The 27,976-nt window shown below is 43.5% G+C and overlaps 2 protein-coding genes and 1 long non-coding RNA gene across 11 annotated transcripts in view; 1 reads left to right on the top strand and 2 right to left on the bottom strand.

The window, feature by feature from the left end:
* The first annotated feature begins 10 nt into the window (after positions 1-10).
* LOC128322718 (di-N-acetylchitobiase-like) lies at positions 11-22,820 on the top strand. Of its 2 annotated transcripts, none has more exons than XM_053244534.1 (7): positions 11-198; positions 1,281-1,419; positions 9,386-9,594; positions 10,999-11,170; positions 11,990-12,087; positions 15,414-15,575; positions 20,500-22,820. In XM_053244534.1, exons 1-7 carry the CDS (start codon positions 163-165, stop codon positions 20,686-20,688), a joined length of 1,005 nt encoding a protein of 334 aa, XP_053100509.1. In that variant the 5' UTR covers positions 11-162; the 3' UTR covers positions 20,689-22,820. The 2 variants fall into 2 exon arrangements, with proteins under 2 accessions (XP_053100509.1, XP_053100508.1); XM_053244533.1 differs by having other exon boundaries at positions 11-306.
* Positions 5,964-12,313, bottom strand: LOC128322721 (uncharacterized). The gene is made up of 3 exons (XR_008305926.1): positions 12,004-12,313; positions 10,422-10,578; positions 5,964-6,504 (listed from the first exon to the last, which is right to left on the bottom strand). It is a non-coding gene; the product is annotated as an uncharacterized LOC128322721 (long non-coding RNA).
* A 1,012-nt stretch (positions 22,821-23,832) lies between the features above and the next one.
* Positions 23,833-27,976, bottom strand: part of SPATA1 (spermatogenesis associated 1) — a 55,051-nt gene continuing 50,907 nt past the window's right edge. For 7 of the 8 annotated variants that reach the window (XM_053244524.1, XM_053244525.1, XM_053244528.1 and 4 more), the window contains 2 exons: positions 26,487-26,578; positions 23,833-24,583 (listed from right to left, as the gene is read on the bottom strand). In XM_053244524.1, the coding sequence (XP_053100499.1) occupies positions 24,562-24,583; positions 26,487-26,578 (114 nt within the window). In that variant the 3' untranslated portion in view covers positions 23,833-24,561. Of the gene's footprint in view, positions 24,584-26,486; positions 26,579-27,976 lie in introns of those variants that run through there. The other variant, XR_008305924.1, reaches the window with a different exon arrangement.

Here is a 27,976-nt window from a genome sequence, read left to right as displayed (position 1 = left end):
GACAAAAATATTAACAGAGAAGTCTTATGTTTAAGAAACGGAAGTGTTGCTGGTCTGCAGTCCAGAATGGTTCCCTAGCGACCATAAACAGAAAACAATGGAAGGCCGGGCTCAGGGACTGCAGCATTCCAGAGGGGGCTTTGAAGGGAAGCCCTCCAAGACATGCAGGGGTTGCTAGGTGCCAGAAGAGGAGGAGGCGTGAGTCTCTTGCTTGTGCTTCTCCTACATCTGCAGTTGGGCTCCAGTACATGCCCCTGCCACGACCCTTCCCTCTGCAAGCCCATCTCAGGCAACAGAGACTTTGAGGTGTGCACATGCAGCAACCCCTTCCAGGAGGGGGGATTATGGTGAAATGGGATTGTTGACCCTCTGATCCATTAAACCTACCCCCAATGACTGTCAGGCCAATGGGAACTATGGGGGGTTCTTATCAAGGGGTTTGCCTTGATCTTCACTGATAGGAAGAACACAGGAAGCTGCCATATACTGAGTCAGACCATTGGTCTTTCTAGTTCAGTATTGCTTTCACAGACTGGCAGCGGCTTCTCCAAGGTTGCAGGCAGGAACCTCTCTCAGTCCTATCTTGGAGAAGCCAGGGAGGGAACTTGAAACCTTTTGCTCTCCCCAGAGCGGCTTCATCCCCTGAGGGGAATATCTTGCAGTGCTCACACATCAAGTCTCCCATTTATATGCAACCAGGGCAGACCCTGCTTAGCTATGGGGACAAGTCATACTTGCTACCACAAGACCAGCTCTCCTCGCTCCAGAAGTTTTTCCACATGCCCCTAGTCAACTGTTGTAGGGCTTCACTGACCTTAACAGCTGCCCAATAAGTGTCCCCAAGGTAGGAAGAGTCCCCCCTGTTGAATTTCTAACTGTTGCACGGCTGTTAAGGGTGCAGGAGCCTTGCAGAAATGAAAATAATTGTTGTGCCCTTGGACCTAGGGAGGGCTTATGTGTGACACAGGGCATGTGCTGTTGGGGAGGTGACATAAAACCCTGGGAAACTGCATAAATTTCAGTAGAGACCATGCAGGGCTGGGATAGAGGGAAATAAGTCAGAATTGAAAAATAATGCAGAATAGAATTAGCTGTATGCTGTTGGAAAGAACATCAGATCTATCTTCTGCTACATAACCTGCTTTTTAAAAACTCTCTTAACTTAGTATTCAGCCATGATAGCATCCTAAGGGCTTTCCTGTCATCCTAGGCCTGGTTTAAATGGTAAAGAGAGAATATTAGGCTTGGAGAAAGTCATGTTTGGTACTGTGCCTCCATAGGTCTTTGTATTTGACGTTGGGGAAACGACCTGGAAGTTCTACGACTGGTCGAAAATTACAACAGTGGCAGCGTTTGGAAAATATGACCCTGAGCTTATGTGTTATGCTCATTCAAAGGGAGCCAGGGTTGTTTTCAAAGGTATGTTCTGAAAAGGTTTGACATGAGCATTTTTTGTACAGACTAAGCTTTTGCATATTTACTCAGAAGTAAGTCTGAGCTGAATGAAACTAACTCCTTTGCATTAAACATGCAAAGGACTGCAACCTTAATAAGAGGATACTGTCAAAACCTGTAGTGTCTGAAAGAAAACAGTCTTGTAAAGATGGGTTTAATATAATGTGAAGTGTGCCCATAAGGTTTGCTGCTTGGAAGTGTTCCTTGTATTGGTTGGCCTTTAGGAATCCCTTTTCCCATGACCATTGGATAATGAAACAATGACCATTGGAGAAGGTTCTTCCCAAAACTACTTCTTTTCCATTATTTAACTTGCCGTCACCATCTACCCACCTTAGGATGGAAAGAAATGTTATCCTTTTTTTAAAAACCTAGAAACAAGATTTGTGTGTGGGGCTGGGTAAAAATTCTGATTTGTCCAGAACTTTGTTTTCTCATTGCCTTAAAACAGGCAGTATTTAGCCTAATGACTATTTGTTTTTCTCCCTGTCTAATCCAAATTCATCCACTTTTGAGGTCTCATATTTAACTATGAATATCTGGTACTTCATCGGCAGTTGGCTTTTCTTTTTCATCAAATACACAATATTACTCATGTTTACAGTTTCTGTGGCAAGATCAAGTATTCTATACATCCTGATGATTAGCCATATCCCTTCTGCACACGCACAGTTGAATATGGTTCTTTCAGACTTTGGTTCATAGGTATATACTTTTGAGAGAAAAATTCGAATATTCTCTATATTAGGCTTATTTCCATGCCACAGTTCAAATGGAGTTATATTTAGGGGTGTGCATTTTGGAATTTTCTTGTTTTGATTTGTATCCGAACCGAAACATCCCCATTTTGTTTTGTACCCAAATTATCTGAGTCCGAATCAGCCCTGTTTTGTTTTGTAGCCAAATTTTCCGAATCTGAATCGATTTGGATTTTTAAAAAGGGTCCCAGGGCAAAAAGAGTGGGTGGTGGTGGTAGTGTCCAATGGGTGGAAGCTACCACACAAATTTCAAAGGAATTAGGCAAAGGGCTGATTTTTTTGTGTTTTTTTTAAAGTTTACACATCTTTAAGAATTTTCCCATAGGGAATAATGGGGATTCCAGCAAATGTATCGCTTCAAATCAAGGGGAAAGGGATGACCCAGAGCAGAGTGTGGTGGGTGGTAGTGCCCAATGGGGGCAAGGAAACTTCCAGAATTATTTCAAAGGAATTGGGCAAAGGGCTGATCTTTTGTGGTTTGTTGAAGTGTACGTGTCTTTAAGATTTATCCCATAGGGAATAATGGAGGTTTCAGCAGCCCCATAATTCCACTTGGGGGGACGAGGGGTTGTGTAGTGCACATAGGGTGCCAACCACCCCCATACCCACAAACCTGTGGGGTACTGGGTTTTGTTGTTTCTCAGGTGTTCATTGTAGATTCTCTGGTAGCATATGAGATTTTCAGTGAAAAACAAGAATCCACTCTCATATGCTACCAGAGAATCTACACTCAGAACACCACAGAAACAGCAGAACCCAGCACCCCATGGGTTAGCAACCCTCCCCCTGGCCAATGTGGGGTCAGTAAAGAGTGGGAAGAAGCAAAAGAGCCAATGGGGAACTAGGAGGGAATTGTCAGCAGGTCAGCCCATGATTTAGGTCACTAATCAGAAGGCTGGAAGGATGGGAAATTCAAAGAGATGTCAAACACAAAATGGAGACTGACTCAGAGATCAGCACAAAATGGAGGTCCGAAACAACAAAACGTTTTTTAGCTGAAACAGGCATTTTGTTTTGTATACAAAACTTTTAGATCTGGAAAATGGGTGTTTTGTTTTGTCTACAAAACACCCGAAACAGGCTGTTTTGGGTACAAAACGTTTTGTATCCGAAACGTTTTGCACATCCCTAGTTATATTTATAATGTTAGTAGGCAATCTATTTGTAAATAACTGGCAGTTATAATTGCCTCCCCAAAACTTACTGAAGCTCTTCTCACAATCCGTGAGAAGAGCTTCTGTTGGGTCTGTGGAGAGAGCAGGCTAAATCCGCTGTCCCCACAGATGATCAGAGTGCAGCCGCCCATTTGACTGCTGCCTCCATCACGAAGCCAGTTGCGGGGTTGCAGGGATCTGCAGTCGTGCAGCCCCCCAAAGTCCCAGGATGCCCTGGGTGAGTGCACAGGGCATCCTGGAGAGAGCCCTGAGCCCAGGAGGCTGGCTGCAGCCTCCTGGTCAGTGGTCTACCCGTGTGTCACCCCGCACCGCAGCGACACATGAGCAAAACAATGAGGTTAACAAAGCACTTGTTCCATTAACCTCTCTCACTCTCTCCGTTAACCTCATTTAAGGGGAGGGGGAATTAGGCGGACTAGCCGCCTTTGGAGCACCAGGCTCACCTTCGAGCCTGATGATTCCCATAATCCCTGGAAAGTGGGCTAAGTTCCCTTAGCCCGCTTTCCAGAGATCGTGGGAATAGCCTCACTGTGTAGTCCTGCATCCAGCAGCATGCATCTGGCCATTTCTGTTAATGACTGATTCTTTCTTTCTGAAATGCCATTTTGTTCTGGAGTATGTGACATTAGCATTTGATGTTCAATGTCCTACTTTTCCAGATCTAGAGTTATCTCATTTCCTGTATATTCCCTTCCATTGTCTGATCTCAAAATTTGAGGCTTCCTTCCAAACTTATTGCAAACTCTTGCAACATACTCCTTTTCAATTTTTCAAGTATGTGGTTCTTTTCATTAATAAAATAAATAAATTTGTATCTTGAATAATCATCTATGAAAGTTAACAAATACTTGTTTCTCCCTGATGAATTGATCTGCATAGGCCCACAAATATCACTGTGTATCAGCTCAAGAGGTTGCTATATCTCTCTTTCTCTGCATTGAGGAAAGGTGTGTTTAGTTCCCTTTGCCCTTACACAGCAAGTATACTTGTACTCTACATTACTCTGACATATTTAGGCCTCTGGCTAGATTCTGCTTCTCCAGTTGAAGTATTGCACTAGGTTCTCTTGGTTCCATCCTTTTGTGCAATAAATTCAAACATTTTTAATATGAACATTGCTTTGCCATTTTGGCCTCTTCATTTATACAATCCACTTCAAATGGGCCACTCTCTTGCAAAGTCTCTTTCATAAGTACCTCACTTTTATCTGTGATAAAACATTGTTTTCCTTTGAATTTCACCTCATAACCTTTCTCTGTAGCATATCTAACCAATAACTGGCTGGACTCAAGTGTGGGTACAAACAATGCATCCTCAGTTGTCAGTTTCACTGTTTCTCCTTTTTATAGTTTGCAGTGTAGCCTTGCAGAACCTCTTCCTTCAGCAAACATCTGCTTCCCACTCACTAGAAAAATTGGAACCTTATAGTTTGTATCCAACTTAGTAAATCTATGTCTTTCTTTAATCAAATTGCTGGTTGTGCCTGAAACAATACCAATTCCAATATTACATTTTGTAGAACTAGCTCTTAAATTCTGCTTTGTATGAGCAACATATATTTTATATTTGTCAGACTTATTCTCTCCTTGCTTCCATGAATTTTTCTTTGTATGCTTAGGTGACTTGCTCCTCTTGAAATGTGCTATCACCTGCTTTTTATTCAGGTTTTTCCCCACTTTCCTTCACTGCCATAATATAAATTCCTGTCACCCTGCTCACGGTACTCAACTTCTTTTGGCTACGTAGCCTCGCGAGCATATGTTCAGGATATAAATGAAACAAAACTTGAGGTATAAAATGAAACAAGAGTAAGCTTATTATTTACTGATTAGAATAAAGATCTCTGCAAAACAGGGCACACAAGCTTCTCTGCCAAGTTACTATGTACATCCACTGTTCAACTTTCTGAGGGTTTCTTTTCTTTGGGATAAAATGTAACACATGGGGGGTGAGATAACTGGGACAGAGGTAATTAAAATTGGGTTTGTAAACTTAATGAATTCTTCTAGACCTTCTTGTCTGTTACTATTTACTGCTCGGTACAGTTTTGGTTTCACAGCCTCCACACATTCACCCTTCAAGTTCCACACAACCCCCTGAACAATCTCTCCTGTTCAGAACACACACCCCATCTCTCAACCCTCAGCTCAAACCACCTCCTACTTCAAGAACACACACAGCTTAAACCACCTCCTACTTCAAGAACACACACAGCTTAAACCACCTCCTACTTCAAGAACACACACCTCAATCTCTCAACCCTCAGCTCAAACTACCTCCTACTTCAATGCAAATAACTCCAACACTCTATCTCTCTCTCTGTCTCAATTGCCTTTATTTTAAATCCCTCCCGCTCTTAACCTCCCATGCCCGGTTACTAGGGTAACCCACACACACACTCATTCACCAGCTCCTATATACATCCCATCACAGTTACAAATTCTTTGTTCTGATGACATTGAGCCTTCATCTGTCTGGGACTTCCAGAGACAAAACACTTTTTGTCCTTTTGATAAGTTTAAAAAAACATGTTCTTCACTTGACTTTGGCTGCTGTCCATTGCTTCTGCAGAAACTGAAGTCTTCCAAGTGGTTTATTACAAACTCCAAATTCATATCATCTTTGGCTTCTAATACATTTACAATATATTCAAAATGCTCTGAAAGGCTGTTCAACAATTCAATCTGAACCTTATCAGGCAAAATTGATCCCTTTGCATGCAGCTGCCATGATGTTTCCAACATCTCATTTACATGCACAGACAGATCCTCTCCCTCCCTTACTTTCTTATTACACATCTTATAGCTTGATGCACCTTAGAGACAGCTGACTTTCTTTCATACAATTTCTTCAGAGTCTCCCACATGTCCTGTGCATGCTATTAATTTCTTAAATGCAGCAATATAGTCACTCACTGATAAACAAATCATCCCGGTTGCTTTATCATCTGCACTTTCCCAGGCTTGTCTTTCTTCTCCTTCTCTGACAGAGCACTCTCTGTGTAAGACCCTGCTGATGCTGTGGCTTTTTAGGAACATCTCCATTTTGAAAGACCACCATTCAAAGTCTGGATCTTGTACCTTCTCAGTCCTCTGTAGCACTTGTCCTGTCTCCATCTTTAAAAAACACAAACACCTTGTTTTCTTATTCAGGCTAATTACTTCAACAGTCTCAGAGCTGTGGGCCCATAACCCTGTTGAGGAGAAGCATTAAAATCCTCACACAGCAGAGTATGCTTTGGTGGTAAAGAAGTTTAGCCCAAGAGATTATCTGAAGACAGTAAGAGGTAATACTAAGTAATACTAAGTAATACAGTAATACTAAGAAAGAGACATTGAACAACATACCCAGACAATAGCCTTCAACAACTGAACAATTCTATCTGACTCTTAACTGACGAAGAGAGACCTATTAACGTAACTCATCATGCCTGTAGTGGCCAAAAGAGGTTATTGCAGTGCTAAGAGTCAGTGTTGTAGAATTCTCACTTCTAACAGTTACTACCTTTTAAAACCAAAAACAGCTTAGGTCCATGTAGAACCTAACTAGAAGAAGCAAGATTGAAAAAGTATTGATGCTTTTGAACTTTGGTGCTGGAGAAGACTTTTGAGGATACCATGGATAGCCAGGAAAACAAACAAATGGATCATAGAATAAATCAATCCAGAATTCTCACTTGAGGCACAAATGACCAGGCTCAAACTATCATCCTTTGGACACATTATGCAAAAACCCAGCTCCCTTGAGAAGTACATAATGCTGGGAAAAGTTGAAGGAAAGAGAAGAAGAGGACGACCAGCAGCAAGGTGGATGGACTCGATTACGACAGCAATGAATGCACCACTGAGAGACCTTAAAGGCCAAGTTGGACAGATCATCTTGGAGAGAATCTATCTATGTGGTCGCTAAGAGTCAACACCGACTTGACAGCACTTAAGCAATCAATTAGTACCTAAAGGACCTCCTTTCCCCATATGATCCTGCTAATTCTCTACGGTGTTTTGGAGAATCTCTGGAATGTCTCACCACATTCTGAAGTGCAACTGGTGGGCTCACAGCAAAGAGCCTTTTCTATGACACTACCTAGGATGTGGAACTCCATGCTCCAGGAGATCAAATCCATCATACCCCTCCTGTACACTGTTTCTGAAGATACATTTGTTTAAGGCTGCTTTTAATTTGAACTGATGACTCTTGGTTTGATTAATAAAGTAAAGTGTGCCGTCGGGTTGGTGTCGACTCCTGGCGACCACAGAGCCCTGTGGTTGTCTTTGGTAGAATACAAGAGTAGTTTACCATTGCCATCTCCCATGAAGTATAAGATGATGCCTTTCAGCATCTTCCTATATCTCTGCTGCTTGATATAGGTGTTTCCCATAGTCTGGGAAACATAGCAGCGGGGATTCAAAATGGCAATCTCTGGCTTGCTAGTCAAGTCATTTCCTCGCTGCACCATTAGGTGATTACTTGGCTGTTTATTCTCTCAGTTTTTATTGGCTGACATCCAAATCAAGTTCAGTAGTATTACTCTGAAGTTGCTCTACTTAATCTGAATAGGATTCCTCAGGAGTAATTTATGCAGCCTTTGTATTTTATTGTATTTCAATGGCCTTTGGTTTTAGATTTGATGTTGTAAGTTGTTTTGAACATAGCCAGAAAACTGGGATATACATATTTTAAACAAACTATCTTCCCAGAGAGATCTGTCAAGCCCTACCATCTCTGTTTTTAAGCAGGTAGTAAAAATTATCCTGTTCCATAAACCTTTTAATTACTTATCTTAGCTGGTATTTTTGATTGGCTACTGTTTTTAATATTTTGATTGTGTCTGTTTTATTGGATTGTTGTTAGCTGCCCTGGAGATAAAGAAAAACACAAACTTTCCTTTTAAAAGATGTAAACATATGTTACAGCAGCTCTCATCTTAGAAAAGACATTCCTCATTATCTTCCACACAGTAGAGAAATGGTGCTTGCCATCTGCTGATTTGATACATATTTGTATTAAAGACCATTTTTTAAAAATGTAGATTGCTGTCAGATTAACGTTCAATTCAATCAACATTTCTAATCAGTGGAATGTATTAAGCATTTCAGCCCTAATAATTGATTATGACACACATTGCCAATGTTATGTAAGTACATTTTTTGTGTTATACTGTGACTCCTGCCATGGCCAAACTGGTTTCATGTTCACCATCTCCTGAAATGTGAACACAAAAGGGAGACCACAGTGGGATGGAGCTGCTGGTACATTCTGGCCGCAGGACCTGGAATGTACAGCAAGGGGTGGAGCCCAGGTCGGTTTCCAGACTAGCTGCTCAGCAGCAGCAAAATGCCTCCATTCAGACAAGTCACATTTGAAACATAAACAGCAGGGGGCACAGTCTCGCGGAGACAAACAACCCGAAAAAACAACTTCTTTACGCTGGATATACAACATCCTAGCTCTATATCTCAGCAATTAAATTCAGAACAAGGCATTGGAAATGTGAACGGCAACCTGCTGTCCGCATAGGGACTGCAGTGTCACGACACAGGAAGTGTGGAAGCACACTTCCGAGATACAACATGACCCCGTTGCAAGTTCTAATCTGGAAAGCACCTAGGAGAGTCTTGAGTGTGGAAGCAGCTTCCAATGCATATATCCAATATAACTGCAGATATACAGCCATTGCAATACTCTTCTGGGCCTCTTTGAACTGGCTGGCTGAGGGTGGGGATGTGCAGCGTCCCCATTTGGGGCTACCTATTGTTGTTCATGAGTTCCCTCAATTAAAATGCCCCGAGTTAAAGCTTCAATGTTTATTTCTAACCATTTTTTTTAAAGCTTATCTTTCCAAAAGGAGTCGCAGGGTTGCTTGAGACTGAGATAGTAATAAAAAGGAACATCTATCCATTGAGCTCAGCGAGATGTGCTTCTCAGCAATCAACCAATATTTCCCCTTCCCTTAGAGTGATGCAAAAACTTGCCAGCTAATTATCATTTCTTCTTCAGGAGATATATCTGTGAAGAAAATTGTTAGCCCTGCTGCCAGAGCAGCCTGGATAGGCCAACAAGTGAAATTGGCCAAAAAGCGTTATATGGATGGGCTCAATATAGACTTTGAACAAGAGGTTAATAAGAGTTCAGCTGAATATAATGCATTAACAGATTTGGTTAAGGAAACAACAGAAGCTTTTCACAAAGAAATTCCAGGATCACAGGTAAAAATAGAGTAAAAACCACTATTGCACAAACACTGATTCAATCCCACATTATCAAATCATGACCTTCATAGATTAGTAGATTAATGGCTCTGTTTGATAACAATTACCATTGTGAGCACACATTCCAGTGCTGCATCTTTATAGGTGTAGATCTTCATTAAGAGACAAGCAGCAGCAAAACATCCCAAGAAAGGCAGTAGCTGATTTGCACTAGAGACTAAATAAATGGATCTCTAGATTTCTATCCAGATGTTTATTTTTATTTTTATTGTTATGTTTGTACACTGCCCTAAACTTGCATCTCTGGGCAGTTTATAACTATTTATTTTGTTTGTAACAAAATAACCTCAGTAACCGGTCCCTTACTGGCCTGTGCAGGACAAATAAATGCCCTGCCTTTTACCATGAACACAGTCAAGGCAGCTTACAAACCGTTAGAATAGAAACAATAGAATGTATGTCCAATGCATATAATCAATGTAACTCAGACAAATCCATTCACATTCTAGCAACTGTTCATCCCAGTAAAATCACATCATGGATCAAGGCTGCATCCAACCTTGACCACCACCACCCCATTTGGTGGTAATTCTCTATTTAGCAGGGCCCAGGGGAGAGCAACTGGCCCTATCCATCCCCAGCACAGCATCTCTCCAGTGCCTGTTGCTGGTGTCTATCTTGTTTCATTTTTAGACCGTGAGCCCTTTGGGGGCAGGAAGCTATTTATCTGTTTGTTTGTTTCTTTGTTTCTATAAAAACTACTTTGTAAATTTTGGTTGAAAAGCATTATATAAATATTAGTATTCCTCGTTTGGGGGGCCTACCAGATGTTTGACAGTCCCTCTGTTTTTTAAATCCACACACCATAAAAAGTTTTCGGAAGCTGATGGGTCTCCATACAAGGCTGATGGGTTGTGCTACAAGATATGTAGGCTTGTATTAAATACAGGTCTCTTTAATTCCAGATAAAGCACTCCACATCTGAAAATTCAAGACATACCATTTTATATTATGACATCAAATATATACAGATCATATTGCACTCATAGTTATTTCAAACATTAGCACTCTGCTGCTGTACAAATTAAATCATTTTCAAAAAAATAAGTAGCCATAAACGTTGTGGAAATGGGGTTGAAAAAGCTGTCATAATCTAGGGCTTGGTTTCAATGTAAAATTAACAAGAATACTTAGAACATTTTTCCAAGCCTATGCCAGCCTCAGTTCTCAGAAAATCAAATCAGTCAGAAATTACCTTGTGAAAATCAGTCTAACCACAATCCCCAAGCACTGTTGAATTCCCTTGGGATAGGTATTTAGGTTAAGTATGTTTTTTTAATGTCCTTCTGTAGAAACTCGTATTAAGCATGCTTGTTCAGATATTTTTCTCCCCTCCCACAGGTAACTTTTGATATAGGTTGGTTTCCAGAATGCATAGAGACAAGATGTTATAATTACAGTGGAATTGCTGATTCCTGTGATTTTGTGTTTGTGATGTCTTATGATGAGCCAAGTCAAGTGTGGTCAAACTGCACATTAAGAGGCAATGCTCCATATCCACAGACCATAGCTGGTAAGAATCAGCCTCAGCGATGGACTGTGGAAAACCATTGACTGGACCATTTGCAGTGGGTCTGAAAGTGTGTGTGCAAAATTACCCAGTCCTGTGGCCAACAGTCACAAATGCCTTAATCAGGATGTTACGTAAAATATGGAACTTTGTGTTAGTTACATTCTTTACTTTGCTTGCATGGAGATGACACACATTAAAACCATGTCTTGCATGGTTATAAAGAATGGTTATGATAATGGAAAAATAAGTTACAATCGTGATCAGTGTTAGACAGAAGGCTGGTTCAGACATCATGCAGAGCTATGATTAAATCATGGTTCCACAAGGCATCTCTGAGCCTCAGGAGCACATGTTCCCACTCTCTTGACTATGGAAAAGTCAGAAGAATTCTATTTCTGATTGTAATTTTGTAAAATTGTAAACTAATTTTGGTTTATTCTGCCCAACTTCCTGGAAATAAGTCAGTCAGTCAGTCATGTTTATTTACGGTCATAGACCAAAATTTTCCTGGAAATAAACTGAGATATCAGCCCAAAGTTTGCGTGCAGCCTGAGCACACACAGAATCAGGTGCATAGAGTGCCTGACTCATGGGAGATTCCCCCCAATGCACTATGCTCATTATGCAGAGCATTGTGGGATACCTGGAGGCAGGGACTCGTTTTCCTGGCCTCCAGGACACCAGGCGGCCCACAGTGGTGCCCATCATGTGGGCGTGCGAGCCACGCAGCTCTGAGCAGCAGGATGATCGGGGCGGGTGGGGGGAGTAGGTCTAACCCTATAAACATGCAGATAAATTTTTAATTTTATATTAAATTAGGATATGACAATTACCTTCTTATGGGCATTCATCCAAAGAAGCTTGTGATGGGCGTTCCCTGGTATGGCTATGATTATACCTGTCGACATTTATCTAAGGTAAAAGAAAGACAGCTGATTTATATGTTTTATTTTTGTGGACACGAATTCGAGGCCGATGCTCTAATTTTGAGCAGGAAAATAGTCTCCGTACCTATACTGATTTGCTAAATTAATCTGTTTTTCACTGTTCATGTACATCTGCCCATGGTGTCTGCCTCCATTGAAGCAGGACCCTGATCTCAACAATCAGGGGCAGGGCTGCCAGCCACGCCTTCTGCCAGAGCAGAAATCTTAGTCTTAGCCCTTCAGTACAGGTTAATGGAGAGTTGCACTGTTCTATTGGCCAAAAGGATATTAGAGAAGACCATCCAGGATCTTGCCATCTCTCTTCCAGTGGCCTGCAGCTGGCATGGGGCAAGGTGGAGTGGGAGGTTTGCTGAGTAGTCTTTTCTTTGCTGAAACAATTCAAGTGTACTCTATGAGGCTGTTCTCACATGCAGCCAAGACCAGGCTAAGGCAGCCAAGACTGGGCTGTGCAGCATGTGAGAACTGCTGGAAGCTGCATGGCTGCCGGTGCTGCCTTGGCAACAAACTTGCCAAAGAGGCCCACCTGTTAACCCAAGTTAAGGGCACAAGCATGCCCTTAACCTGGGCTAAATGATCATAAGAACATAAGAGCAGCCCTGCTGGATCAGGCCCAAGGCCCATCTAGTCCAACATCCCGTTTCGCACAGTGGCCCACCAGATGCTGCTGGAAGCCACAGGCAGGAGTTGAGGGCATGCCCTCTCGCCTACTGTTACTCCCCCGCAACTGGTACCCAGAGGCACCCCGCCCCCAAGGCTGGAGGTGGCCTACAGCCCTTTGACTAGTAGCCATCAATAGACCTCTCCTCCATGAAATTATCCAAACCCCTCTTAAAGCCATCCAGGTTGTTGGCTGTCGCCACATCTCGTGGCAGAGAGTTCCACAAGTTGATTATGCGTTGTGTGAAAAAGTACTTCCGTTTGCTGGTCCTGGATTTCCTGGCAATCGGTTTCATGGGATGACACCTGGTTCTAGTCATGTCAACACCACACAGCACCGTGTCAACACCACACAGCACCAACAAAGGAGCAGCCTCCTGGCCAGTGACAGGGAGATCCTCAAAATGCACCATGCACTCGTGCTTTGCATTATGGGATTTCCAGGGGCCAGGACAATGTGTCCCAGCCCCCAGCCCTCTGCACTGTTGGGAAAATCCAGTGTCCATCTGGCAGGTGATCTGTGCTCCCAGCATGGACCCAACAATCATCTGTGGGGGAGGTAGGTTTCTCTAGCCTTCCTCCCCGCATGCCCTCAAGCCCTTCTCACTGATCATGAGAAAGGGCTCTATGTATAAAGGACATACACTCTAGTCCAAAGCCTGTTTACTTAGAAATAAGTCATATTGATTTCAAAGGGACTTACTTGTAGCTAAGCCTCCGTAGGTGGTGAGCCTTACCAGTGCCAGCTTGAGTGTTGGCATAGCAAGAGGTGACAAAACACTGCTGCCAGCCACACCCCTTTATGCCAATGCCACCATCAAGCACCATCACCTCCACTTCCCTCCCAGTGGCAAGGGAGGTGGAGATGGCCCAGCTGATGGCCCTGAATCAGCTGGGCCATCTCCACCTCCCTTGCCACTGCCTTTCCTACCAACAGGGAGGTGGAGGAACGAGAGAGCCACCCAGCTAATGAAGGGGCAAGACAGAAGCCAAGCTGCTGCTCCCCTCTATAAGCACCTCTCATGCTGTGGCTGTAGCTTAAAACTAACATGGCTCAAACTAACATTCCTAACATGGCTAGCAAGCAAGCAGCTAGGAGGAGGGGAAGGCAGCACAGGAGGGCCAGGGAGGTGGCGCTGGCTTTGATGCTGGAGTTGGCATGAGAGGGCAGGGCCCGGCCCACTATCATCGGCCTGGCCAGTGGGGGGGGGGGCAGGAGAAGAGGGTGGCAGGTGGCACTTTGTTCTGGAGCAGCAGGCAGGTGAGGCAAGACCTGCAGGCAATGGGTGTGGGGCAGGATGGCCACACCCACCACCACAAGGCACAGGCACTGCAGTTTGCCTCATTAGCTTCCTACCAAATTCTTCATTTGGCAGCAAAGATAAGAATCCCAACCCCATGTTTGTTATCGTAGTGATCAGAAGTGATGGTGGGGATTTGTAGGGGAGAAACAGCAGACAGGCAAGTGTGCTTAACCCTGCTCCAACCAACTGCTTTCCCTCTTCAACCCCTTCAGAGGCACATTTAGCTATGGACCTTGGGGACCAGGTCTGTGGCCTCCTGGAGGACCTCCAAATGATCTGGTGGGCCTAATCAGAGCCCCACCACTGTACCGCTGCTGCATTGCACTGTCACTACCCCCCAGATCATTTGGAGCCCCCCCCCCAAGAGGCAGGAGCAGTGGCGGGGCAAGCTATCTTAAAAATAATAATCACATTAAGGGGGGCCTTGTAGTGGTTTGCGGCCTTTGAAGCCCTCCAGGTCAGAGCTGATTTTGGACTTGGTGCACCACTGAACCCCTTCCTCCAGCTGCTTCCCACCCCTGCCACTTACCTGGGAAACATACCTGGGGCCCTGAGGAATAAGGGTAAAACAACTAGGGAGGAAAGGCAGCTAGTTGAGAGTGAAGCACCTCTCTCCTGCCTACCATTTTCTCCTGCAGAATGCCCCTCCCAATCACAATCTCTCTCCCAACTACACACACATGTTGCATGTTCAGCAGCAAAGACTGGGTTCAGAGCCCCATGTTTGCTGCCAAATGAGCAGTTCCATCCTTCGAGCGACTTTGCCAAAACACTGCCAGGCAAATGCACAGTCACTTCTGCATTTGGCTGACTTGTTTGATGGAGACCTTCGCCCTATTTGGACATTATGTAAAAGTAGAGTGAGCATCCAAACATCACAGAAATGCCTGCCATCATGGTTACAGAGTATACTTTTTCAGACAAATATTGCTGGAACTATGAGTGGTGCGGGAGGTGATTGACAGTCCAGGGTGGGACTTTCAGCTCCACGCTGGACATTCTACTGATATAGGGCATCCTTTTACATAATATGCAAATAGGGCACTTGTGTATCTGTATCCTACACAAATTGCCTACACACATTTCCCCTCAAATGGCACCAGCCCACCAGCTGAATCTGAAGTAACTGGTGGCACTTTTTCATTAGTATTCGGCTGAAGTCCTCAGCACATTTGTTTGAAATTAGTAGAACTTACTTCTGTGCATAACTGGATCGGATTGAAGATATCAAAAGTGTTATCTGTCTACATTAACTACGTGTCTCCATGCATTTTTCTAAGTACATCCTTTTTTGAGATTTTAATATACCTATCTGTATAACATACATTCCTTCAGGATAATGTTTGTTCCTTTGCAAAAAACCCTTTACAAGGGGCCCAATGCAGCTATACAGGCGGAAATCAAGTCCCATATAGCATAATAATGAAGCAAGCAAGGAATTCTTCTTCTGGGATCTTGTGGGATAAGGTTCAGAAAGTTCCATATCTCGAATACAAGGTAAGTTATTATAAACAACTCTTCCTTCCTTCCTTCCTTCCTTCCTTCCTTCCTTCAGTTTCTATACTGCCCTTCCAAAAATGGCTCAGGGCGGTTTACATAGAGAAATAATAAATAAATAAGATGGCTCCTGTCCTCAAAGGGCTCACAATCTAAAAAGAAACATAAGATAGACACCAGCAACAGTCACTAGAGGTCCTGTGTTGGGGGTGTATAGGGCCAGTTACTCTCCCCCTGCTAAATAAAGAGAATCACCACTTTTAAAAGGTGCCTCCTTGCCAAATTAGCAGGGGTTACTGCTAATTAAGCTCATATTTTATGAGATGTATAACTTTATTCCATAGTTACAACACTGCATCAATATAGCACTTGAGATATTATTCCTGCTCATGCCACTCCCCAGAACTCCACTCTTACATGTGTCTGACTATATGACATGGAACCTAGTAGCCAACATCTAATATTGCATGTGTCAAATAATGTTTTGTGTGTGCAACAAGTGGAGAGCAATTCCCAGCAATTCCCTCTTCTCTCTGTAGTCCTCTCTCTTTCCTGAAAATATGTCCCTGAAGGTTGGAGGGCCCTCAGAGACATATTTTTTCAGAAGCACAGAGAACTGTAATGGGAGGGACAGAAGACTGCAGTAAGAAAATCACCCCTCCCCCATTGCACATGTGAAGCATTACTCAGTGTGCACAACATTAGTCTATATGTTGGCCATTATCCTTATGGTCTGTCTACATATACTTTGTTAGAAAGCTTGGAGGGGAGATTTCTTTAGCTGCTCCAGCTACAGCGGAGGTACACAGGTAAGGAGAGCACTACTAATTAATTTTGTCTGGAGACATGAGAGTTCTTCTCACAGACTGTGGTTGTCTGTGGGGAAGGAGCTCCAGGGTAGTCTGTGGGGAAGGAGGGTTTGGCATACCTTCCCCACAGATGATTGCCGTGGCTTCCCTGGGTGAGTGGATCACCTGCCCAGATGACCAGAGGCTCGCCCAACAGCTCCCGGCGTCAGGGTGCCAGGACATGCCACCACGCATCGCCCTGCCCCCCCCCCGCCGGAGCACCAGTAATGCACCACACAAGTGTGCAGTACATTACTGGGATTCCCCCTCCCTCCCCGAGCAGCCACGGCTGACATGCAATTAGAAAAATTAAGTTAAGGGAGCGCTCACTCCCTTAACCTCAATTAGCAGGGAGGCTACGTAGGTAGGTTTGCTGCTGTGTAGTCATGTGACTGGGAGTGATCCCTTTGGTTCACATGAGTGTGCAAAAGCGGGATGGGCTCCCTTAGCCCAGTTTTGCATGCTTGTGTGAATAGCCTCATGGAGTTAAAGTTCTAAATAGAGTAGTTTATGTAGGATATACATCATGGAGGAGGAGAGCTAGTCTTGTGGTAGCAAGCATGACTTGTCCCCTTAGCTAAGCAGGGTCTGCCCTGGTTGCATATGAATGGGAGACTTGATGTGTGAGCACTGCAAGATATTCCCCTCAGGGGATGGAGCCACTCTGGGAAGAGCAGAAGGTTCCAAGTTCCCTCCCTGGCTTCTCCAAGATAGGGCTGAGAGAGATTCCTGCCTGTAACTTTGGTCACAGCTGCTGCCAGTCTGTGAAGACAATACTGGGCTAGATGGACCAATAGTCTGACTCAGTATATGGCAGCTTCCTATGTTCCTATGGAGCCTACATGTCTAGCTGCTTGCTACATACAGGAAGAGAGGAAGGGGAAAGACAGAAGTCTCTCTCTCCATGTAAGAGAATGAAACCTGAGACTATCAGTCTAACAAAATCAGGACAAAGAAAGCATGGTCAGAGGGGGAATACTCTTATTAGCTATCTCTACCCCAATTCCCCTAGTGGTCTATAGGGTTGCTGGTGCTAAGAGCCGATGCCATCAGGAGCTGCATTTCCAAAATTCTTAAGGATAAGTAAATACCCACATACGTACATACCAAGGAGAATGAAGGCCAGGAAAGGGACTGGAAAGAGATCTATTTTTTCCTTTTTATTAAGCGTTGTTAATATAATATTTATATACCACTTTAAAATTAAAACTAGCTTAACCCGTGCAGAGCATCTGCGCACTAGTACTTGCTTGCCGCCCTCACCTCCTGCCACAGCCCCCCTCACCTCAGAGAACTCTCCACCAGCCACACTCCTGCTCCTCCTCCTCCATCCTGTTGCTTCCATCCCCTCACCCCTCTTGGTCACTCCTCCATCTCTTTACTTCATCCCTCTCACCTCTCTTGGTTGCGGCTGCAGCATTGCTGGCACCTATTGGCCAAGCTGCAACCCCCTATCCCCAGAGACCTCCCCACCCGAGTCTGAGCCCCGCTCCTGCTCCTCCCCATAGGAGCAGCAGTGGCAGTGGTTGAAAGGGCTCTTCCTTGTTGCCGCCACCGCCATGGCCATTTGTTACCCTCAGGCCGCTGACAGGCTCGGGCCCGTCCCTCACCCACCCTTCTTTCCCTCTTCCCCTCCCTTTCTCTCTCTCTCTCTCTCTCTCCCTCCCTTCCTGACTTAACAGATCTTGTTCTTTTTTCCTCATCTAATTCACACAACGGCAGCCTCCTTCTCCTGAAGGGGCTCTTTCCTCCCTCACGACCCTTGTCTTTGCAGATTATCCATAGATAGATAGATAGATAGATAGATAGATAGATAGATAGATAGATAGATAGATTCTTCTCCTCTACAATAAAGAACATCTTCCGACCGGTAACAGTTGCATTCCAACTGACCTTAACCATTACAGGCTCCTCCTCTCTATCTGCATATGGAATTCTCACTGCCCAATCACCACAGTGCCACAGGCTCCTCCCCACTATCTGCATATGGAATCTCCACTGCCCAGTCACCATGGTGCTTCTGCTCTCTCACAGGCTCCTCCTTCCTATCTGCATACGGAATCCCCACTGCCAAATCAGGTGCTTCTGCTTGTGAACTCTCGCGAGAGCTGCCACACATGGGATTATCCATGGGTACACCTTTGAGAGTTATATATAGAGAGACGTTCTCAAAACATCTAAGTTTACACAGCAAAATAAATTATGATTCCCTATCTCAAAAAGCTTCACAATATAAAACAATCTATAAGTACTCTTTTAGCCAGTTGCATTAGCCCTTCTAAACAAGTTTGCTTTAAGGAGGAACTAGCTGCTTTCCAGAGGCACAGTATCAAATTTCTGATTATAGAAAGTACTGCAAATCCAGACTTTCTGAGCACTGGGAATGCCCATACTGCTGCCAAAGAGCCCAAATTCAACTAACAATTGATTCTAACATTAACAGTACAATTTCAGTTGATATTCTCGTACAAAAATGTTGATCTGAAGGTTTGTGTTCATCATCAGAATGCAAACATCATGTTTAACCTTCTTCTGCCTGAATTACTCTTGCTGTTATTTATCTTTTATATAGCATTTTAAATTTTCAAAAGATGATGATGTATTTTTATTTATTATTGTTGTTATTATTATTTATTTACACAGTCAGACAGGTGTTATTGACTGGTTTGTTTTATCCAGACATCGAGTCCTTCCATCATCATCATCATCATCATCATGATTATGCTTGCCCTCAAATAACACTACATTATAGATCCCTATTATTTTGATTTTAACAGCAAGTTAGCTGAGGCTAAGAGACAATGACTGAACCAGGTTTTCCAGATGCAACAGTGGGTGGCCTTGGGCCAGTAAGTCCCCCTCAGCTTGACAGTCTTCACAAGGGTTTTGTGCAGGGGTGTAACTATAATTGGGCGAACGGGTTCAAAGAACCCGAGCCATGCCCAATCAGGAGCCGCCATTAGCAGCCCCGACACACACCCCGCGGGAGTCTAGCTCCCAAGCGGGGGCCGTGCGGCCACTTCGAGAGCTAAACAAAGGCTGGCGCTGCATGGCCCCTTCAGCAGTTAAGCTGCTTCTCCCAAACGGAGCCTCAAGGCTCTGTTCGAGAGCCAGACCACGCCCCCCACATCTGACGTCAGATGCGGGGGCGTGGCTATCCCCTGCGTCTGATGTCAGACACAGGGGGAGGGGCTATCGGGGCGCCCGCCGCGGCCGTACACGGGCCGCCGGTGGGCTAGCTATGCGCCTGGTTTTGTGAGAATAAAAATGTGTGTGGGAAATGCCATTTATGCTGCACTGAGCATAACAATGTAATAATAAACCACCCTGAGCCATTTTTGGAAGGGTGACATAGAAATCAAATAAATCAAATCAATAATAATCTCTAACACAGTTCACTGCTGATGAAATTTAAAAAAAACCCCACCCACATGTTGGCTAGTCCACAAAGGTGGAAGAAGAGCAGCATGCTTGCAAAGCAGCTGAAGAATAGCTGTGTTGAAGACTTCTTTCGCAGCCCAACACGGATGGAAGGGGAGGGGGGAGCCATTTTTTATTTTCTCCCCTTCCTCCAAAAGCCATTTTTGCTTTCAGGAATATGTTCCTGAGGAAAAAAGCTCAAGCTTTTCTGAAAGCGAAAAGGTCTTTTGGAGGGAGGGAAGAAAAATCCTGTTCCCTTCCCCACTCCAGCCACAGAAGACACATACCTTCAACACACCAGTGCTCCAGCTGCTCTGCAAACTCCTTCACCCTTGTAGCTGTAGAAGATGTAGACCAGGCATCCCCAAACTGCGGCCCTCCAGATGTTGCTGAACTACAGCTCCCAGCATCCCTAGACACAATTTTTTGTGGCTGGGTATGCTGGAAGTTGTAGTTCAGCAACATCTGGAGGGCCGCAGTTTGGGGATGCCTGATGTAGACCATCATTTTGTACAAGACTTGAGCAAATGATTTCCATATTTAATGTTTCAGATAAGCACAATCAAGCTAACCAAAGATGTTATTGAGCCAGTACATACTTTCCCCCCAAGGAAATGATAGTCCATAGTTCCATTTCTTTTGCATTTCTTTTGCAGGATTCACATAATGCTTCTCATCAAGTATGGTTTGACAATCCCCGGAGCATTTCTCTGAAGGCAGCCTATGTGAAAGAACATGGTTTAAGGGGTATTGGTATGTGGAACGGGAATTGTCTTGACTACTCTGGAGACTCTTTAGCGCAAGAGCAAACAAAAGCAATGTGGGAGGTTTTGAAACCAAAGTGACTTCCAAGAGTGTGAGAGACATAGAATCTTAACAGCCATTGGTGTTTAATTTACTTATTTCTTTCTGGGCATACAGCAATAACTAATTGCACACAAAACTTTGAAATGTAGATGACATTTACGTTGTCCTGCTCTCACTGTGATATTTTCACACAATAGGATGTATTCCCAATAGATTCTGGTTGTTGCTGTTTATTTATTATTCTATAAAGGGGGAGAGTTACATTAACCCTCTGTATGTCAACTTAAGTTCCACAGAAGGGGTAACAATGTAATTACTAAATAAATATCAGTCAATCAATCTATCAGTCTTTATTACGGTCACAGACCAGCATAAAGTGTAAAGGTGATTACAAGTTAAAATGAGAGGAGATAAAAGTGATTACATGTAAAATGGTACATAATAATATTAAAAGGACTAAGAATACTAAAAATAGTAGAAACAGAATCACACCTGAGAAATAGTAAAAGTCATTAAAATGCATTAAAAGCATTAAAAAACATTAAGTTGTAAGGCGTAAAAAAGGTGTAAAAAACCAGAAATATATAAAATATATGAAATCCTGGGTAATAAAACTAGAAAACAGCCGGATTGAGGGTTACGAGGAGCAGTAAAAGGGAGGCACGTGAGCAATTGCAAGGCCTGCCCAGAGTCACCAGGAGTCAGATTAAGGTTGGTAGGACTCACTGCCCATCAACCGCCGACGAATGCTGATCGCAGCCGCACAGTACCTGGCAACGCTATATGTGATGGCAGGCTTAGAGTCAAAGAGTGGCAAGGAGCTGTAGAATTGGCTCAGATGACCTGGATACTTGCTTAGCAGTGGCAGGATAAGAGAGGCAAGTATGTCTCTACAGAGCAAGCAGTATAGGAGAACATGCTCAGTAGTTTCAATCTGCCCTAAGCCACAGGGGCATAATCACTCTGCAAGGGGGTCCTTCTATAACGGCCTTCTAGCACTGCTGAGGGGAGGCCATGGCAGCGAGCCAAAGTGAGCGCCCTTCTGTGGTTTGGAACCCTCAGTTGGGTGAGGTATGCTGCTGAGGAGGAAGAATATCTAAGCCTGTCACTGATATGAAATTTTTGAACTCTGCTGAGATCAATTTGGCACTTAATGTCTATAATGTGCTGCTTGGTGGTTGCTTTTGCCTGATCGTGGCCCATTTTGAGCAAGGTCAGGGAGAAGAGGCCCAGAATAGCTATTTCGGTCTCAATTGTCTGAATCCAGTTAGATTGGTAATCACCGTGTAGGGTTAGGGGGGCAAGACCAATTGGGCAATAGGATAGTCTGAGCCAATAACAGGGAATGGCCACCCACACCCTAGCCTCCAGCTTGATCAGGCCTGTCTCCAGTTGCAGAGTGGCATTCGAGACACATCTCGGTACTTGTAGTGCTGCCCTCAGGAATTTAGATTGTACAAGTTTGAGAGTCGCAATGTTGAGGAAAGGGCCCAACTGAGCACCATAGAGAAGCTGAGCTTTTGACTTGGCTGTGAACAGCTGAAGAGCAGCGGGTACATAATGGCCTCCTCTTGTCCACAGGAATTTGAGAATGGCAGAGGAGCTTCTCTAGGCATTTAAAGCTCCGTGTTCTCCATGAACTTTCCTAGAGCCGCCAGAATGAAAAACTACTCTCAAGTATTTAAATTGTGCAACTTGCTCAATCTTGTGTCCCTCAATCCACCAAGAGTGGATCTTGGGCCTCCCGGCGAAGGCCATAATTTTAGTTTTGTGAAAGTTGATTTCCAGGCAGTCCTCCCTGCAGTGCAACATCAGGGTCCTCAGTGCTCTTCTAAGGCCAATGGGAGTCCTTGAGAGGATGGCTGCATCATCCGCACATAGCAGGATGGCAATGTGTTTCCCTGCAAGCTTTGGAGGGTGGAAATCTGGGTTGCTGAGCTGGCCCACCATAGAGTTGATGCAGAAACTGAAGAGGAGTGGGGCCAAAATGCATCCTTGTTTGACGCCCTTCTGAGTTGGTAAAGCTCTTGTGAGGTGGCCTTGAGGGCTAAATAAATATCATCAAGTATGTTATACAACTGTAGCTGAAGCTTAGAATGTGATTCAAAATGTATCCTATAAAAACAACAGTTGAAGACCTGCTGATTGATGTAAATAAAATGAAGTACTAACCTGCAAATAAGAATGCCTTGCACAATGTTCATTGTTCGTAGAGACCAAAGTCAGGCTGAACGAAACCCCTTTATTATTCAATAATGCTGCTTTGTCATATGAACTCATTCAGAGAATTTCTGGTGAAAATCTCTCATATTAGAGCCAGTATTTATGCAAACTAATTAAAATTGCAAGAATAGTTTGCAAATTATTTTAAAAATGGCAAATACCAACTCTAATTAGTTTGTTGCACCTTTTATCTCTGTTTGGTTAAAACTTGAATGTCTTTTTTCCTCATTTAATTTAAAAAGAGGGTTTTCTTTTATTTTCAGTAAGCAAAATTTAGCATTTGTTTTCTTCAAAATGTTTACATTTTAAAACAATGGTCTAGTGAGAACAAAGAGTTTTGAAAAAGTTTTCTTTGCTTTTTATAAAAGTTAGTGTCCAGAATTATTTCAGTGACTGACATTCTGACTAATGAAGCGCTTGAGGAAGGACATTGCATGATTGGTGCAAAGCTGGTGTGCTAGCCAGAGGTACTAAATCTGGAGCTTGCAGTCCATACTAGTTTTGTGCAACCTGCAACATGCCTCGTTTTTCCTGAAAGGAACTTTTGGGCAAAAGCACAATTCTGCACATCCCCATTTTTAGCACAACTATGCACTTCTCTCTCTCTCTCTCTTTTTTTGCACCAGCACAACTTTGCTTGTTATACAAGTGTTTTGTTAGAGAGGATAGAAGCCAGCGTAGCAGTTCTGTTCATTTATTCGGTGTGTTTTCAGACTACATGTTTTTTCCTCCCCAAAAAAGTCTTACTCGTTTGTTACAGGGAATACAATTTTTTTTTAAATTAGGTATTTCTCTTTTACAATAATTTCAGTACTTTATCACCCAGAAAATGTAATATCTGCTCTCACCCCCACCCCTTCTAGCCATTGGATTGGTTGGTATTACAATTGCCATGTGGGATGTGATGGCATGTCATATGCCCTTTGTGGTGTATCATGAACGATGAGCCACATGCATAATTCATTTCTGAACAATTGTATAGTTTTATTTTCTACTGCTTATTTTTTTTAAAAAGTCTTTATAGCTGAGTTTGTCCTTTTCATATCACTCATTTTGTGAATCTTTTGTCTTTTGCATAACTTTTAAAAACTTGTCTGGTGATGACTGCCTCTCCAGTGACAAAACACATATCTCCATTAAAAAACAAAACAAAACAAAACATGGTTGTTTCAACCACACCACACCTTTTGCTGGAAAGCAATCACCTTCACACAAATCATTGCTTCAGTAATTGAGGGATCAATACACACACTTGAGCCAGCTCTTAATTTCAGCCTTTCACTGAGACTGAATGGGCAACTTTCTAGTCATGTGAAGGTTGACAGCAGTGATGAACATGCAGTAAGCAATGATCTAAATCTGACTTATTAAATCAATCATGAACCTGAATAAAGTGGGTCTCTGGCCTTTCTTGCTAAAAGGATTTAAATAATTTTATATCAGTAGAGACAGAGGTTGGCATATGAAAAGTCGAGTTCCGCTTCTTGGGAGTGTTTTCAACTTTTAATATCCTCTTTCATATTTCACATCTTGTATTGCTTGAAGTAATTAGAACTTCCTTGTCCGCTTTCCAGCTGCAGCACATTAACATATAGTAACTTGGTGCATGGTTAGATGTACTCCTTTGCTTTCAGGCTGGGAGGGTTTGCAGGAAGGCTTGCCAGAACTTACCACAGATGAAGTATTATTTACATTCTGGAAACTTGTTCTCTGAGGATAAGAATATGCTTAAGATATTAATTTGCACTGTGTGTTTTTAAGCAAATTCATTTTATTTATAAAGAAACCACATCTCCTGTGAAGTGTGTGCTGTTTTTCAGCTTTTACAGAATATGTGCTTGCTAACTAGTCTAACCACAGAAAAACTGGAACACAGAACATATCATTCAGATGAATCCTCATGATCAGATTATTGCATTCTTCACACACTCCCAGCTCCCCAACAACCACAAAGACTCTGCTAGCCATAAGCAAATATTACCCCAATAAACAAGCTTCTAAAACTACATGCTGTGTACCAGTGAGAAAGGCAAAGCAGAATTTTCAAACTTCCTGAATGAGAAGTGCCATTCTTTTACATCATCATAGGGGTGGGAGGCAGGGTTCCCTCTAACAGGGATTCCCAGATGTTATTGACTACAACTCCCATAATCTCCAAGCAAAAGTCATTGCAGCAAGGGATTCTGGGAGTTGTAGTCAACAACATCTGGGAATCTGTGTTAGAAGGAGCACTGGTGGGAGGGAAGGTCAAATGTGGTTTTCAGTGACCAGAATGGAGAGCTTTGGTTACAGCTGTTCATCATATCACATTCAAAGTTCATGGGCAGAAGCTTCCTACGCAACCCTCAGGAACAGATTTATACAAGTGAAAAGGGCTTTTGGCGGGAAAGAAGAAATGTATACATCTCTCCCCCTCTGCATCCAGTCAACTGGAAACATTGGTTTTGCTCAAGTGCTCTTGTGCAAATAGTTAAACCAGTGTGCATGCACTTCAATAGCACAACTTGTATTGATGTGATTACAACTGTGCTTAATGTTAGAGGACATAATTGCAACCAGTGTTCTCTCTAACTTTTTTCATTTGTGCACAGAATGAGTTTTGTCTGGGTGTCAGTATCAAGGCAGTGTGTGCTCACATGCATTCAGAGTGGGATCTTCCTGATACAACCTGAGTGGAATCCAATATCAACTGAGTGGACATCAAGGATCTTGTGAGTGCAAGCATGTGTTCACGACTTAGAGGGAACACTGGTTGCAACTCCTGATTTGCAAAACAATGCTCTTTTCTTAGAACTGAAATAGGTACAGGAAGTGGGAACATTTACTAATAGGTCTTCTACCTTCAGTTTTCATATAATATTATTTATATTATAGTACCACAACCACAGCAGAAGACTGAGCAAATGCACTTTCACACATGCAGAACCTGCCCTGCTGAAGAGGTGATACACACTGTCAGAGTAAAGCCTCTGGACGTGTGCTAATCAACTAGATGTTGAAGATGAGGGCAACTGGAAACTGTAGGTGACAGTCCGCTTTCAAAAATGAAGCTAGAGTTGTGAATGCTTCCATGTTCTCATATTGAGGTTTTGCCTCCTACTTGAACAATACAGAAGCACGTCAGCCAGTTTCTGGATGTGCATTACGCCCCCTGCCCCGACAATTGTATTTTGCTCCTCTGTATGGATTGCTGTTATTGAATTGGGATGATAACGCCATGTTACATCAACAGCAGAATTATTATAGATAGTTTTCTTTGGGAGTGGCCCATACGGGTGGAGTGGGAGCAAATACAACACATGTAAGGTTCATTTCCACTCTCCTCTGCCTGCCCTGGTCACTGGATAAATAACCACCCCCTGCATCTAGGGTTAAGATGGTGGTGGGTGAAACAAGCCACTGAAGAGGGGAGTGGGACCAACCTTCCCCTACTCCACCCATACAGGATGTTTTTGGGTTTATTAATAAGTTACTGCTTTTCAGCATCATGTTTTCAACACGTAAAACCTCTGCTATACTTAAATATATTACAATAGAGAGAAATACTATCTGTGAGCAGCCTACAAATATACCATGAAGAATCTCATAAACTGGGGGCAGCTAAGGTACTTGCTTTTCTGACTGGAGTTTTAACGAAGTCTGGACTTTCTTGTGTGCTAGTTCTGCCTTCAGTGCTTGCAAATCAGAGGTTGCCTGCTTTCTCATCTACAAAAGAACCAGAGATTGTGTAAGGAAAAACAAAATTGCAGCCTTTGGTTTATTGCATAGGTAAATTTAACCTTTATGTGGATAATAAAACACAGGCTTGGTTAAGCCTACCCAGTTAAAGGCAAAAGATGAATTATTTGGGAAGTGGGGGCATGTTAAATTTCCACTAACAACAGTGGGAAGCTGACTGAAGAAATATCACAGAAGTACCTACTGCAGGCATGTGCAAAACAATACAAGACATTAAAAGTGTGATTGTGCTTCTGTATATAAAAAAATAGCAGCCAACAGGGGATGGGACAATCATGCAGGGGGGGAAAGGTTAGCTCCCCTCCAGTCCCACAGTCCCACTCTACATTGAGAGGAACCATGGTTGCTACACACACACACACACACACACACACACACACACACACACACCCCGAAATCCTGCAAGACAAACAATGGCCAACATTCTGACTAATGAAGCAAGCACCAGGGCTCTGTAAGTAGGGATGTGCATGGAACCTGTTCTGTGCACTCCCAGGGGTGGGAGGTTCTTAAAGGGGCAGGGGAGGAGCTGCCTATCTGCCAGCCCCCGCTCCTACCAGCACTCTCGCAAAAAGCGGGCACGCAGGGCTGCAGTGTGCCTCCCTGCAGCCCCAGTCAGCGTCATGAAGAAATATCATAGAAAGTACTGCGGACATGTGCAAAACTATACAAGACATTAAAAGTGTGGTTGTGCAAATGGCCTACGCGCACCCGCTTTTTGGAACCAAACTGTTCTGTGCACATCCCTATTTGTAAGGAGCATTGGCACATCTGTGCTGCAGACCGGCAGTGCTCCATTGACTGGTGGCGGGAGGGGGCGTCATTTTTGCTGCTCTCCGCTGCCCTCAGAAGTGCTTTGTGCAACCCAGAAGTAGGTCCCTGTGGGCTGTGCAAACTTCAGGGATCCAGTTGTAAATTAGGTGTATTTAGAATTGCGGAATATGACTGCTTAGTAATCACATGCTAATTTATAAGCCAGTTGTATTTTAAAAGAAAACGGAACACACTGAACAGTGTACATTGTCAAAATATCACCTGCAGGTCTGGAACTATAGGAGGTATTGAAAAATGAATGACGTGTAGTTGGTTCGTGTGTTACATAATTTAAGGAGTCTACTGGTGCAGCATAACTATAATTCAGCTCTTTAATTAAATAACATAATGACCTCACATGACCTCACTGGGGTGGGAGGGTGGGCTGCAGGGTCCTACCCTCTACAGCACCACGTGTCCACATGTGGTGGAGAAAGGCACTGGGAGTGGGAGGACTCCTCTCCACATCCCACAAGTGCAATAGCTGCTCCTCCCCACTCCAGCTCATTGCCGGGAAGCCATTTAACCTGACAGCAATTGCCCAGATGATTG

This window comes from Hemicordylus capensis, chromosome 4, assembly GCF_027244095.1.
Source record: "Hemicordylus capensis ecotype Gifberg chromosome 4, rHemCap1.1.pri, whole genome shotgun sequence".
In the NCBI taxonomy this organism is placed as follows: Eukaryota; Metazoa; Chordata; class Lepidosauria; order Squamata; family Cordylidae; genus Hemicordylus; species Hemicordylus capensis.
The sequence above is the reverse complement of the archived record's forward strand: the minus strand, read 5'-3'. Positions and strand labels throughout refer to the sequence as shown.